We start from the raw sequence: 14307 nt of genomic DNA, 5'->3' as shown, positions 1-14307 counted from the left end.
CCCGAGGGGTTGTTAATAATTTGGATTTAATGAGTGCGATTTGCATTGGAGAATGCTTTGCCTGAGTTAATTGATGAGCACGTCTGGATTATTAACCGTGTCATGCATGATTATGCCTTGAATTGCATTGTACAAGCTTGATGAGCAATTGGCCGTGTTATGGCGATATTTTAACGTGCATGGCTTGTGTATGTGCCGAGGTGAGGTAAGGACGCCTGTGATTGTTTATGGCACGTCGATTGTTTGAATCGCATGTTTAGAATTGTTCGAAAGTACGCTTTGGCCTAGGCGAGGCTTAGGTAGTTGCTTATTGAGAAGTGTTCTCATGGTTGTATAACCAAACCATTTCAGACCCGCGACCGTGATTGATCCGGAGACGCTGCCAGAATACTACGGGGATTGAGGATAGGTCGAGTTAGCTCATCTTTTGAGTGCCCCTTTTTGTAAAGGAGTTAAGCTTACCAACCACCCGATCCTTGTTGTTGTGCGTGGTTCGTAGATAGTGATCTCGTAGAAGGCTTGCAAATGTATGTGTTGTAATCGATGTTATGTTTATAAAAGTGTCTTGTTAATGTGTATTATTTGTCTCTCTACTATCCCGTTGTTTATATGTTATTTGGAGAGTTCGAGGTTGCTTCCACATGCGTTGCTTGTTAGTGTTTGATTGGGTCGGCGACAAGTCCTGGGATGTCGCGTACATTACGACCACAAAGGGATGATCGCGCGCTCGTTCGGGTTCGGGGCGTGACAAAATGGAGTGGCCGAATGGTGGTGGTGGTGTGAGATGGTGGCGTGGACGGCGGCGTGGCTGGCGGTTCCGGCGGGCGGCGGCGGCGTGTGGCCGCGGCTGGTGGTGCTCCGGCGGTGGCTGGCTTCTTCACGTGAATGAGAGGAGAGAATGGAGAGAATGAGAGGGGAAGTGGCCGGCCAAGAGGGGGAATGAGGAGAGAGAGAGAGAGAGAGAGAGAGAGAGAGAGAGAGTGAGAGAGAGAGAGGTTTTGAACAAAGCTTGAGTGGGAGTTGTTGACCAACCCCACTCACATTTACAAAGCTACCCACCCCACTAAAAACCTGATCTAATGGCCAAGATTTAAACACTTATCATTCATATCCAAAACCAACGGCCAAGGTTGATTCTTGCACAAAATATCTAGGGGCAACTTGGGGATTAGCAATGGTGATGGGGGATTTATTGGTCCATGATTTTCGGCCACTAAGGGGGGCTGAACAAGTCCAAAATGCCCTCCAATTTTCGGAATTAATGCTTAGGGTCCAAGGGCAAAACGGTAATTTTTCACTCCCGGTCCAAAATTCCATTTTTCGACTATATCGATCCCAAATATAATTGGCCACACTAATACGACGTCGTCCTTGCAAAATAGTCGCGTACGTCCGTGAAATTCGACACTCGAGTTCGGATCCAATTCAACAATCAATTTCGCTCAAATGCGATTTTAGCGTCTCTCACTAACGAGCGGCTTTTTAGGGGTTACGCGTATCGACCTAGGGTTACTCAAGTCGTGACGGTCTCGATTTCCAAGAGAACGTGAGAATATATCGCTAGTTCCGATTTCGCGATCGTTCGGAGTAGGTTTAGGACCGTTCGCCACGCGCACTCTCGGTCGTGCGGAATCACCCGCGATCCGATCGTACCTCATTGGCAAAACCAAATCTGTCACCCTCCTTGGATCGGCCCGCATTGGTCCAAAATATTCTCTCGTTGTTCCTTGGAATCGGAGCTCGATTCACGGTCGAGTTCTCGAGTTCACGTACCGTTTTCCTAGTTAGCCATTCCCTATTGATCAGTATCCCGAGAATGATCAGTTCCGGGCGAGACTTACTAAAACGAAATGAGAAATACATATCCATTTCATTGATCACGAAAGTGGGTCGAATTCAGGATGTCACATAGCTCTCTTCCCTAAAATCCAAATCATTCATCGCTTCTTTAAGATAATTATAAAAAGAAGCTATCTTCTCAAAATAATCATTTGAAGTGACATATAAAGTCTTAGACATCTTGTTGGTGGCATAAAAAAATTTTCAAAAATTTGCAAAGAATAATGGCATTTTCCCAATCAACACTATTTGGAGTATCAAATTTACGCTTAGATGAAAAAGAAAAATCATCTTCATCCATCCTTTCAAAAGCTTTTCTTAGCTTTATGGTAGTGTGTAACAATAGGTAAGTGGAGTTCCACCTAGTGGTGGCATCAAGACACACTAAACCTTTATAAGTGATCATTGTGCTCTCAATGCAATATTGAAATGTTGTAACTCTCAACTTGGCACCCCCCCTATCTTTAGATTTTCGGCCACTTGATGGGTTGAATGATTTTTACTTTATAGGTTTAGTTTAATTAAGCTCAAAACCAACCTGCACCAATCCACTTAGTTCAAGTCTAATTACAATGCAATTTATGTAGGTTTAATTAAAATGCTCTTAACATCTATATGTAATTTAGCTAATATTTTTGGCTTGGAGGACATGGTCAATTCCTAATTTTCCTATGCAATAAATAACTAAATGTGTCGCCAAAATTTAGATATAAATAGTGCACGTATATCAAAATAACCAACTCGAACCTGCAATGGGCCATGGCGACGATCCCCAGGCTATGGTCAAGGGCGACATGGTGCTACAACTGTACGATTAATGGCCACACATTAAGGACGGCCGAGTGGGAGTACTGCGGACCCGATCATCATTGTAACGACCCGGTTCGACGAGGGCGGGGAGTGGTCGCCGGGGCCAGAGGGCGTGGACAAGGAGCGGCTCCTGGCAGGCTTCTAGGATGACAAGGGGGGCATGTCTCTTGTCCCACATCGCTTAGGGGGGAGTCCTGGGCTAGTTTATAAGAGCTTGGGAAGCCTTAACTTGCAAGAGGCCTTTTCTGGAGGTAGTATGGGCTGCCCTCGGAGGAACAAAACCGTGAGGACTTAGTGTCCAAAGCGGACAATATCTTGCGAGTGGGACCCAGGTCGTTACAAATGGTATCAGAGCCGACTCCCGACCGCGTGTGGGGCCACAGCGGGGACGCTGTGCTCGAAGGAGGGGAGAATGTAACGACCCAGTCCGACGAAGGCGGGGAGTGGTCGCCGGAGTCAGAGGGCCTGGACAAGGAGCGGCTCCTAGCAGGCTTCTAGGATGGCAAGGGAGGCATGTCTCTTGTCCCACATCGCTTAGGGGGGGAGTCCTGGGCTAATTTATAAGGGCTTGGGAAGCCTTAACTTGCAAGAGGCCTTTTCTGGGGGTAGTATGGGCTGCCCTCGGAGGAATAAAACCGTGAGGACTTAGTGTCCAAAGCGGACAATATCTTGCGAGTGGGACCCAGGTCGTTACAATCATGGAATGATTTTAATTGTTGTTGAGTATCTTTTAGTATCCTCCAATCTTGTGGTATCGATAGAAAGTGAGAACTCTACAGTTTTGTATAGTTTGATGAGTTTCTTTATATTATTCGATTTGGGATGCACTTCATCTTAATCAAAACATGGGTTTGAAAATCTTTTACATCTACGAGGGAGTTTTAGAGCTCCAAATCATGATGACCCATAAACTTTAGTTGTTGACATGCACTAGTAAGAATGATATTAATTAAATCGGTTTGTCTCTCTCTTTTATATTTAATAGATCGCAATAACAATATTAATCGGTACTTTTACATGACACCTATTAGATCCTCTATGTTGGCTAGTGTAATGATTCGTAGCCTTGAAATCTCGTACAAGAGTATTTATGCATATGTTCTTGCACTTTGCGGGACGTTACCTTGGCCAGCTGACTCCCATCAGACCGGTTCCTAAGAGCAAAGGCATTGCTCATCACCCAGGCAAGATCCACAACCCTTCGCCTCACCGCCATCTTCACACTCTCGTCCATAACCCTTCTCCCAAACCCGACCCGAGCTCTCTCATCGACTAGGCAAGCCAATCCACGAAGTCGCGCATTCTTCAAATTTAAGAAGAAAAATTGCTAAGAAATTGCATCCGGGTCAGGTCGAATTTGGGTTTGGATCGGGAATGGGTCGTTAAAATTGTATTGTGTATAAATAGTTCTATATGGGTCGGACCATTCAATCCGACTTGACCCACTCGTTTGACGGACCTAATTGTGGGCTCGGCCACATGAGAAAAGACGAGGTCGTGAATCAATTTAATCGAAAGAATAGTAGAAGTCTTAGCCACATGAGAGAGTGTCACTTGAGATGGGAAAATCGTCCAAAAACTACTAAACCTATTGTACGGTGGCCAATTCAGTCATAAACTTTTAAATTGTGTCAATTTAGCCATAAACCTTTTGATGATTTGTCAATTTAGTCCTTAACCTTTAACGATTTGCCAATTTAGTCCTTTTGGCCAATTTTGGCCAGAAATCACTAACATGGCGGTCTAGTCAACACCAACCGACCAATGTTGTACAATCGGCGCTGACATAGACAATTTTTTTCTTTTTTCTTTTCTTTCTTTTCTTTTCATTTTTTATTTTTCCCTCCACTGGCCATTGTCGGGACGCCCGTGATTGGGCCGACAAAGGGAAAAATAAAAAGAAAAGAAAAAAAAGAAAAAAGATGCAAAAATTATCCATATCAGCACCGACCATGCCACGCAGGATAGTTAGCGCTGACTAGATCACCACGTCAGCAATTTCATATCAAAATTGGTCGAAAGGACTAAATTGGCCAATCATTACAAGGTTTAGGACCAAATTAGCAAATTTTCAAAAGTTTTAAAACTAAATTATCACAATTGAAAGGTTTAAGACTAAATTGACAAGTTTTCAAAAGGTTTAGAACTAAATTGGCACAATTGAAAGGTTTCGGATTGAATTAGCTGTCGTACAATAAGTTTAGGACTTTTTAGACAATTTTTCCCGCTTGACATGGTTTTGGGTCGTGTTCAACGAGTTCAGATGCTTTAGTGAGGAGATGTGAACAAGGGATGAAAGCACGGATTACTTAAAAAGGGTAAGGGAAGATCTAGAGGGACATGGAAGGAAACGATAATAAAAAATATGAAATATTTAGGCTTTAGAGAGGATCTAATAAAAGGTTATGTGTAATAGCATAATAGAATTTATAGAATTGAGCCAAGATAAATAGTGGGATCAGCCTTGATTTTATTTTTCTTGTTGTTTTTCGATAAACAAAAAATGAATAAAGGGGCGACTGGTGTCAGCAATCATTCATACTCGTGGTTGGAATATTCGATTTCAGTAAGAGCTATTGCTCAATGACTTAAATGAATAGGCGTCTACAATCTCACCGACATACCAAATAGTAGTTTACAAAAGGAACCAATAATTGATAATTCTAAAAATTGTATGATATAAAAGAATAGGCGTCAGCGGTTCCGACATTCGGTCTTACTATATTTCCGTGTAAACAAGGATACAAAGCGACTCCAAGGTTAGGAAAACATTCATCGGTCTTATTTGATTGATTTGATTTAGTAATTCACTAATTTCTATCGAAGCATATCGAAGATTGAGGTTACCATTTTGAATATATCATGTTTCAATAAGATTTGAATGGAATCAGATTCCAAACAGATCTGGAGTGAGGATTACAATTGAGACTGCCTCTTAGATTGAAAGAAGAGTAGAAGTGCAATAACTATTCTCCAAATTCACTGCTGCCAAAACTGAAAGTCCAAACCCTGTTTATTCTCCTACCTTGGCTCTTCCCTGCTCTATGTAGCCTTAACTGTTTCGAAAATTGAGTTCATATAGAAGACTCTTCCTTTTTGGTTTTGTTTCCTTGCGGTTTCCTCAACGAGCAGATGGAAGATCTTGTGCGTTGAGAAAAGAAGAGAAGAACACGAGTGAGTCACTTGGCTTGAAGACCGGCACCGCATGACCAGCCCCTCTGAACGTCGCAAATGTCAGTCCCTCGTACTCTTGATACCAACCACTCACCTGCATTTCGCATCAATTGGAGCTTCCCGTTTGGGAGATATATAAATATGTTGCAAGCTATTGAAGGTATTATATGATTACCTGCTTTTGGTGATACCAGGGCCTCCAAGCCTTGGTGATGGGCAAACCCAAAGAACTTAAACTATATCTTGTGGAAAGCACTGGGACTCTTCCATCTGTGTCCCCACTGATGCAACCAGGAAAAAGAAATCAAGATAAAAATAAGTAGAAGGTTTATGATCATAGTTTGGTGAGTTATGTTCAGTCACTTAAATTGAATAATCATGGCAAAGTTTGAATATTTTAAGTACCTGTAGACCCAAATTCTAAGCCCTGCTGCAATGAGCTTCTTGTATATTGGAATAACAGATTTCTTGGAGTCTGACCAGTCATTGAATATTTTAAAGCTGCAATCGGTGCATCGTCCATTACACAACATAAAGGATCAATTTAATTGAAAAGAATAGAAGAAATCTTGAAAGTGCAAGATTACATACTTGAAAAATAGGTGCAAACGTTAGAGAGAGAGAGAGAGAGAGAGAGAGAGAGAGAGAGAGAGAGAGAGAGAGAGAGAGAGAGAGAGAGAGAGAGATACTTGCAAATGCTCCAATTCTTGAGATGATGACCATCACTCACATGGAGGGCCTTTTGAACGTCAGGCCTGTTGTAGAAAGCTTTTGCGTACTCATCCAGGCATGGATCATAGCCACCCATTATCCTAGGCATCTGATTTATTTAGGCTTCACTATGTTAAATCAAAATGAGAAGAAAAAATTTTATTGGAGAAAACTAAAAAATAAAACAAAGACTATTGAATGGAAAAAAATTCTCTGCCTAATCTTGAGTTATAAAGTAAAATGTGCATCTTTCTGTGATAATTCAAGTCAACTTTGATCCATCATTTTTAGCATTTCTAACTCAAAATCGAACGTGGAACTCCAGTTCCATTGGCCTCCTTTATGGAAGATGGATAAATTCCCAGACGGAGATATGATTATGCATCATTCTATGTAGTCATAAACAATTACGACAGCACACCATGCTCGATGTACGTTTCATCATGACTTGGTATGACTTGTCATCGGAGCTCGCCGAATCACCGATGCACGTCGAGGTATAGAGACTATAGATGTCGATCTGCTTGTATTGTTCGAGTAATTCATACACAGCTTCACTGCAGTCATCGTTGCTCCATGTGTTATTGCTGGTGAAGTCACAGGTCTTTCTGATCACTTTGTGGGTTTCATCAGAGATCACTGCATGGCTCCATGCGTAATCCACTAGTCCCATCCAGTCCTCAGCATCAGATGTTTCAGGATTACCTAACTGCAAAACACACACACACACACACACACACACACACATTAGATGGACCATCTCTTAAAAATTTCCTTTTAATGCTGACTCATTGTATATATGTGTTTATATGCAGCAAAAAGGAATAGATCTTACAACTTATAATTATATACTTACCATGATACCCTTGAGATTAATATGAAGGGAAGGATCCTTGTTCTTGTCATGGATGAGTTTAGCCAGCTCCGGCACATATTTTCCTGTGGCCAAGCTCCAAAAGTAATTACTGCCTATTTTTTGTTAAATGAAGTCAAACAATTTATTTAGATGGCGAATACCTGCATAGCTTTCTCCGGCAATGTAAAATTCCCGTGTTTGATACAACGGGAACTTTGCAAACCACTTATGAAGGAAAGTATACGCGTCATTCGCTGATCGATCAACAAGAACTTTTAGAATTCAAGGTTTTGACAAACAAAAATAAAAAGGGAACAGGAAAAGAAATTAAGCAAAAGGAATTATATCTATAGGACTACATGTAAAAGACCCTTTCCGTGTAAAAAAGAGGTCAGGAAAAACAGAAGTTCGCAGCCACAGGTTTCTGCATAAATGCATCAAGAACCTTGCAAACGAAAATCACCTGTAAAGTCATCTCCTAGGTTATCATAATCACTGCTTGTGTTTGAGTATGAAAAGCCCACACCAACAGGAGATTCCAGGAATAACATGTTGGCCTCTGCGTCATCAACAAAGAATAAAATATATCATATGCCCATTTAATCATTTCATTAATCTCATCATAACATTGTACTAAAACAAGCACTAACACGCATCATTTTTTGCACCTTGATCAATCTTATATATTCTTATCCGTCACAAAAGCAGCACTTCCAAGATGGGTCATTGGGGAAAGGTAATATGAATTTTTCCAAACGTCTCTATTGGCTGACATGTGTCCTGTTTGAAGAATGGCCTCATGTCGAGGAATCTCCCAGCAGTTTATCCCAAAATTATTAGCTTATTTAATTAATTTGTTAGGGTTTCTTTTATGACTGCTTAATCACGTGCGTGCATGATAAAAATATAAATATTTATGTAGAGAGAGAGAGGGGGGGTAAACCTATCAACCATACCCTTATTCCAAGCGTAGGGATTGGACTTTAGTCCATGACCATTAGTGTCCACTATAAAAGGTCCAATTTCCTGTGTTGCACCATATCCCACAGAAGAGCACCCAGGACCTGAAACACCCACAGAAACACGCCATGAGCATCTTGTCACCTTACTAGAGAACAAAGTGCACATAAAGTACCAAATTGGAGTCTTTTAGAAAAAGACTTGTGCGGCAACAAATTATGAAAATGACAAGGGGTCAAAAAAAGGGATCAAAAAACTTTGTCTAGATGCAAGAATCATAAATATATATTGAGAGATAATATAAACTCTGCAAGATTTATTCCAGCCCTTTTGCGGTGATGATGACAATCATGGCTTTTTGTATTCTATTCTTTCTCCATCGGACAGAGAAGCTATTGGCTAAATATCGCTGAAAAATACTATGTTTAATCACCATGATAAGCCGAGTGTGTAGAGGGAACATAATTAGGTTATTATATTAAAGTCACCTATCTTTAAGCTGAGCAGCTGTGGATCTGCCGCAACTGATGGTATGAATTTGATTAATCCGCTCCTCGCCAACATAGAAAAGTGAAAATTACGTTAGAAAATTTATCACGAGAAAAACCTGGGGGATAGCTAGGGCTAGGACCACCTAAAAGTCTTTTTTTCTTCCGAATAACCCTAAAGAGATGGGCCTAATTAGAATCATCGCCAACCCTATGATCGAACCATGACGCACACAAAAAACAAATGAGAGAAATCACATGTACTCACTCCCAATGGATTTAGTCAACAAACTGGAATGGAGATCATGGTGGTCGACCAACTAGATGGTGTTCAGTTCAATAAAGATAAAAGGCTTTATAACAAGTAATAGTATCATCAGTCTGAGCTACTGTTTCCATGAACAGTGTTAATACGCGTGTTTGAATATGAACAAGTAGTTGTCACTTCATAATAAGGGGTCATACATAGTCTAATTAATCATTCACAAAAAGAAATCTATTTGACATACTTTCGTATTGTATAAATCAAAGTTAGAAAACTCACTAGGGTAAGTATTACCCAAATAGTGACCGATGTACCTTTCAACTTTAGTAATTTTATCTATTTGATAAGTCATATTTCATTTTAAGAGATGCATGTATAAAGATATTGACACCAATAAAAGTACTTTTTTCGAATTATGATATTCAAGAAATAGACATATGTTTGAAGACTTTAGATCCGACAGCACCAAATCATTGTCCGTCAACTCAGTCAAACATGTTAGTTAACCTTCCTCTCAAAATAATTTAACGACAGCCAACATTGACGAACTAAAAGCATCTTGGAGATAGAGTGGAAGAAAAATGAGAGCACTTTGAGAGGTCTGTTCTCATAAAAGAGAGAGAGAGAGAGAGAGAGAGAGAGAGAGAGAGAGAGAGAGAGAGTATCCATAAGCTAGGATTACCTCCATTAAGCCAAAGAACAAGAGGTTTCTCTTCAGGTCTAGAAGTGGCTGCCTCAAAAAACCAATAAAAGAGTGCTCTTCTATTCCTCTCATCCACTGGAACGTAACCCGCGAAGTGCTGGAAATCGACCGCCGGTTGGCCCGGCAAGTCCGTCACTAGATCCTCTATTCCTCCTATTTCCACTCCCTTACTTTGATCACTCTCCCAATGTTTCCCATGCCTTCCCCTCGCAAAACTACTCTCAAAATGCAGTGAAAATATTACAAAAACCAGAATTTTGTTCTTCACCACCTTTGAGAAGAACCCCATTTTGCAAATTGAAGACACTGAATTCTGCAACAAGTGTTTTGAGCTCGAAGCTTTTCACACCACAAAGACTCGAGGGACACTCATATATATAGAGATGGTGGAAGTAGAGTAATCACTAGTCGCTCGGGGAGGGCTTGCAAATAAGACAAGAAAAGAAAAAAATGGGAGAAGAGCATCCTACGTGGCTAAGTGTTCACTGTGATTTGGTAGGCAAAACGGTATGCCGTTTGACGTGGACTTTTTGACCATGTTCTAGATAATTCTTGCATGAGCAAAGCAAAGGGTGAAAATTGCAGTAGTGGGTGTGTGGAGCCAAAGCAACATGTTTATATATGGGTGAGAATATGTTGGGCTATTTACAATTGTAAATTAAACACAAATTATAATCAATTTGATTGCATAGCCAAAGGGAGAAGATCAATGGTTTGATTCCTGACTAAAAGAATATTTTAGACGAATATGATGATCAAAAGGAAGTACATATTGGAACAAAGTTGAGGGAATATGTTTCCTTGCAAGTAATTTTTTTCTCCTTTTTACGTGCTAAATTTGGAAATCTAAAATGTTTCCAGCATAAAAGAGTTGTAAAAATATAATTTTTCATTTAGAATCCAGCTTAATTAAACAACCATGGCCCTACCTGACTGCTCCTCCCAAAGAGTAAAAACGGAAAAATAAAATCTTATGTCGAAATTAGTAAGATTTTTATGAGAAAAAAATTTAAATTTTGCGTCACCAAAGAAAAAGGGAAAGGGAAAAACCACCACCCTAGTGTCCATGGAAGTTCTTGTTTGAATCCTTTATCAAGCAAGTTAAGAGCAAATAGAGAGATTGCGTTAGCTATTAATAAAAACGTAACAAAGGGATTCTATATTTCACTAGAATAAGGAATAAAGCAATGCTGATCCTTTAGATAGAATGTAAAGACATATATACAAGATACTTGTAATATTTTAAGTACTTGTGAGATTCGGTAAATCACAAAAAATATCAAACTAAGGCTCCGTTCGTTTGGCGGAAAATATTCTCCTTTTAGAAAATATTTTCCTGGAAATCATTTTCCTGGAAAATGTTTTCCCGGAACATAATTTTCCGGTATTCAGCGACCAATATGAAAAAGTTTCGGAGAAAATATTTTTCGCCGGCGATCGCGGCGGCGTCCGCGGCCGCGCGCCGCGTCCGGCGTCCGGGCGGCGGCGCCTGGCGGCCCGGCGTCGGCAGCAGCGTCCGACCCAGCGGCGGCGGCTTCGACGGCAGCGCGGGCAGCGGCAAGCGGCCAACGTCCGGCGACGCGACCAGCGGCCAACCGGCAAAGCGACCGCGACGGCAGTCCGGCTCCGGCGGCGCGGCTTGGCCGCAGCGGCGTCCGGCGGCGGCCGGCGGCCGGCAGCGTCGGCGTCCGCGACAACGGCAGCCAACGACCGAGCGGCAGCCGGCAACGTCGGCGGCGGCGGCCGGCGACGGCGTAACGGCGGGGCCCGGCGGCGGCCGGGCGACCGACGCCGGCGACCGGGCGGCTGCCGGCCTGGCGGCGGCGGGGCGGCGGCGGCGTCGGCGACGGGCGGCGGCGGCGGCGCGGCGGCGGCGCGGGCGGCGGCGGCGGCGGGCGTGCGGCGGCGGCGGCGGGGCGGCGGCGCGGCGGCGGCGGCGGCGGCGGCGGGCGAGGCGGCGGCGGCGGCGGCGGCGGCGGGCGGGCCGGCGACGGCGGCGGCCGGGGCGGCGGCGGCGGCGGGCGGCGGCGGCGGCGGGCGGCGGGCGGGCGGCGGCGGCGGCGGCCGGGCGGCGGCGGCGGGCGGGGGCGGCGGCGGCGGCGGCGGGCGGGCGGGCGGCGGCCGGGCGGCCGGCGGGCGCGGCGACCGGCGGCGGCCGGGCGACCTTAGTGAAAAAGAAGAAGAAGAAGCTCCGGAAAATGATTTTCGCTTTTGAAGAAGCGGAAGTCATTTTCCGTAGACTTAGGCTATTTTGTGATGGGGAGAAGGAAAATATTTTCCCACGGAAAACGTTTTCCGCCCCCCGTACATCGGAAAACCCGGAAAATATTTTCCGGGAGAATATTTTTCGCCAAACGAACGGAGCCTAAATGGGAACGTATCAAATCTAGTATACAACATATCATATATTAACTAACATCCCTCATCAAACTCAAGGTGGTTGTAAGGAAACCAACTATAGTTCGGAAATCAAACTGTGAAAGCAACATTCTCATCTAATATGTTATTGAATGCATCAGCAATCATTTAGGGTTAATACCACGAAAAACCCTAAACTGGTACACTTATGACAGATTTACCCCAAATTATTTTTTTGACCACAAAAAATCTCAAACTAGTACATCTGTGATAATTTTACCCCGAACTATTTTTTTGACCACCAAAAACCCCAAACTGGTACACCTGTGACAATTTTACCCCGAACTAATTTTTTAATATTATTTTTTATTTTTTCGATTTTTTTTAGTTTTTCTTATCTTTTCTTTTTCCTTTCCTTTTCTTTTTTTTTTCTTCATCTTCAACCTCTGGCCGGTCGCCAATTGGCCAGAGGCGGGGGCCGGCGAGGTCGGCCCCGCCGGCCAATGGCAAGGCCGACCTCGCCGGCAACTGGCGAGGTCGGCCTTGCCCACCCCTGGCGAGGTTCGACCTCGCCAGTTGCCGGCAAGGGGTTGTCCTCGCCGTGGCTGGCGAGGCTCGGCCCCGCCGCAACTGGCGAGGTCAGCCTCGCCCAGAAGCGGCAAGGTCGAACCTCGCCAGCGACGGCGAGGACAATCCCTCGCCGGCAACTGGCGAGGTTGGCCCCGTCGTCGCCATGGGTGGGCAAGGCCGACCTAGCCAGTTGCCAACGAGGGGTCGGGCTCGCCGTCGCTGGCGAGGCTCGGCCCCGCCAGTTGCCAGCGAGGGGTCGGGCTCGCTGTCGCTGGCAAGGCTCGGCCCCGCCGGCAACTGGCGTGGTGAGGTCAGCCTCGCCCAGAAGCGGCGAGGTCAAACCTCACCAGCGACGACGAGGATGACCCCTCGCCGGCAGCGACGGCGAGGATGACCCCTCGCCAGGGGTGGGGCAAGGCCGACCTGGCCAATTGCCGGCGAGGTCAGCCTCGTCAGCGGCCTGCGGGGCCGACCTCGCCGGCACCCGCCTTTGGTCGGTCACCGGACCGGCGACTGGCCAAAGGTTGAAGATGAAGGAAAAAAAAAAAAAAAAAAAGGAAAGGAAAAAGAAAAGATAAGAAAAACTAAAAAAAATCGAAAAAATAATATTAAAAAATTAGTTCGGGGTAAAATTGTCACAGATGTACCAGTTTGGGATTTTTGGTGGTCAAAAAAATAGTTCGGGGTAAAATTGTCACAGATGTACCAGTTTGAAATTTTTTGTGGTCAAAAAAATAATTTGGGGTAATCTGTCACAAGTGTACCAGTTTAGGATCTTTCGTGGTATTAACCCATCATTTTAATATGCTTTTTTCGTTCATGAAGGACACCATTGTAGGTAAGCTCTATAGCATTACTAATTAGAAAAGTCAAACCCAAAAGTTTAAGCTAGTAAATAGAGGGAGATAATATACATACAAGGCACAGACATGGAGTATTATGCATGAAGGATGTGGAAGCTTACCATGTTAGCTACAGAAAAAATATACTGAATGGTTTCTATATTTCACTAGAATAATGAATGCAAGCAATGGTCATTCTTTATGTAGTCCCCAAAGTAATATGGAAACATACAAAGAGGATACACACAATATTCTGAAGATCGGTGAGAAATCGCAGAAAATGACAAATTATATGGCAACATACCAAGTCAAGTATACGAGGGTTCCATATCTATTTGCGTCCAGTCATTTTATTGGTGTAAATATTTCAATATGGAGATGCTTAAGCAGTGGTCACGGTGGCAAGACCCTATACTATCCCCTTTCACATTGAAAAAACAAAACGGTCATGCTCTGATATATTAAGGTATCTTCTTTTGAGGTTCTCTTGGATATGTTAGATGATGAAATCAGCTTCGAGAATGAAGGTCGTGTTTCTCACCTAACTTGGTCAGTTTCCCATTGTTATAGGAAGAATCGAACATGAGCTAGAAAGCAGCAGATGTGTGTATATTTATTCGTGTAGAAAAATCTATTTCCATCCACACTAGGTCTATTAAATTTTTGTCAAATCTTTGTGGCCTTGAGAATAAACACTAGCTGTCCACTTCGGTTTGTGCTCTGAAACGATG

The 14307-nt window shown here is 43.6% G+C and overlaps 1 protein-coding gene across 2 annotated transcripts; it reads right to left on the bottom strand.

Annotated features, from left to right (window-relative positions):
• Nucleotides 1-5492: 5492 nt before the first annotated feature.
• On the bottom strand, nucleotides 5493-10190 carry LOC115690852 (serine carboxypeptidase-like 31). 2 transcript variants are annotated; one of them, XM_030617334.2, is made up of 10 exons: nucleotides 9786-10190; nucleotides 8347-8454; nucleotides 7854-7949; nucleotides 7552-7644; nucleotides 7391-7473; nucleotides 6956-7243; nucleotides 6513-6643; nucleotides 6229-6324; nucleotides 5999-6104; nucleotides 5493-5917 (listed from the first exon to the last, which is right to left on the bottom strand). In XM_030617334.2, the coding sequence occupies exons 1-10, from the start codon at nucleotides 10093-10095 to the stop codon at nucleotides 5771-5773; spliced, it is 1458 nt and encodes a 485-aa protein (XP_030473194.1). In that variant the 5' UTR covers nucleotides 10096-10190; the 3' UTR covers nucleotides 5493-5770. The 2 variants fall into 2 exon arrangements, with proteins under 2 accessions (XP_030473194.1, XP_056175664.1); XM_056319689.1 differs by lacking the exon at nucleotides 9786-10190 and adding an exon at nucleotides 8839-9693.
• Nucleotides 10191-14307: the final 4117 nt, after the last annotated feature.

This window comes from Syzygium oleosum, unplaced genomic scaffold, assembly GCF_021117445.2.
Source record: "Syzygium oleosum isolate NSW1041296 unplaced genomic scaffold, Sole_v2.1 Sole_v2.18, whole genome shotgun sequence".
Classification (NCBI taxonomy): domain Eukaryota; kingdom Viridiplantae; phylum Streptophyta; class Magnoliopsida; order Myrtales; family Myrtaceae; genus Syzygium; species Syzygium oleosum.
The sequence above is the reverse complement of the archived record's forward strand: the minus strand, read 5'-3'. Positions and strand labels throughout refer to the sequence as shown.

Excerpts from the sequence above, each read along its gene's own strand:
- LOC115690852 (XM_030617334.2), bottom strand. The coding sequence starts at position 10,095 with ATGGGGTTCTTCTCAAAGGTGGTGAAGAACAAAATTCTGGTTTTTGTA. Across the intron at positions 6,644-6,955 it reads TGAAACGTACATCGAGCATG|ATGCCTAGGATAATGGGTGG; the intron begins GTGTGCTGTCGT and ends TAAATAAATCAG. Across the intron at positions 6,325-6,512 it reads AAGAATTGGAGCATTTGCAA|CTTTAAAATATTCAATGACT; the intron begins GTATCTCTCTCT and ends CACCGATTGCAG.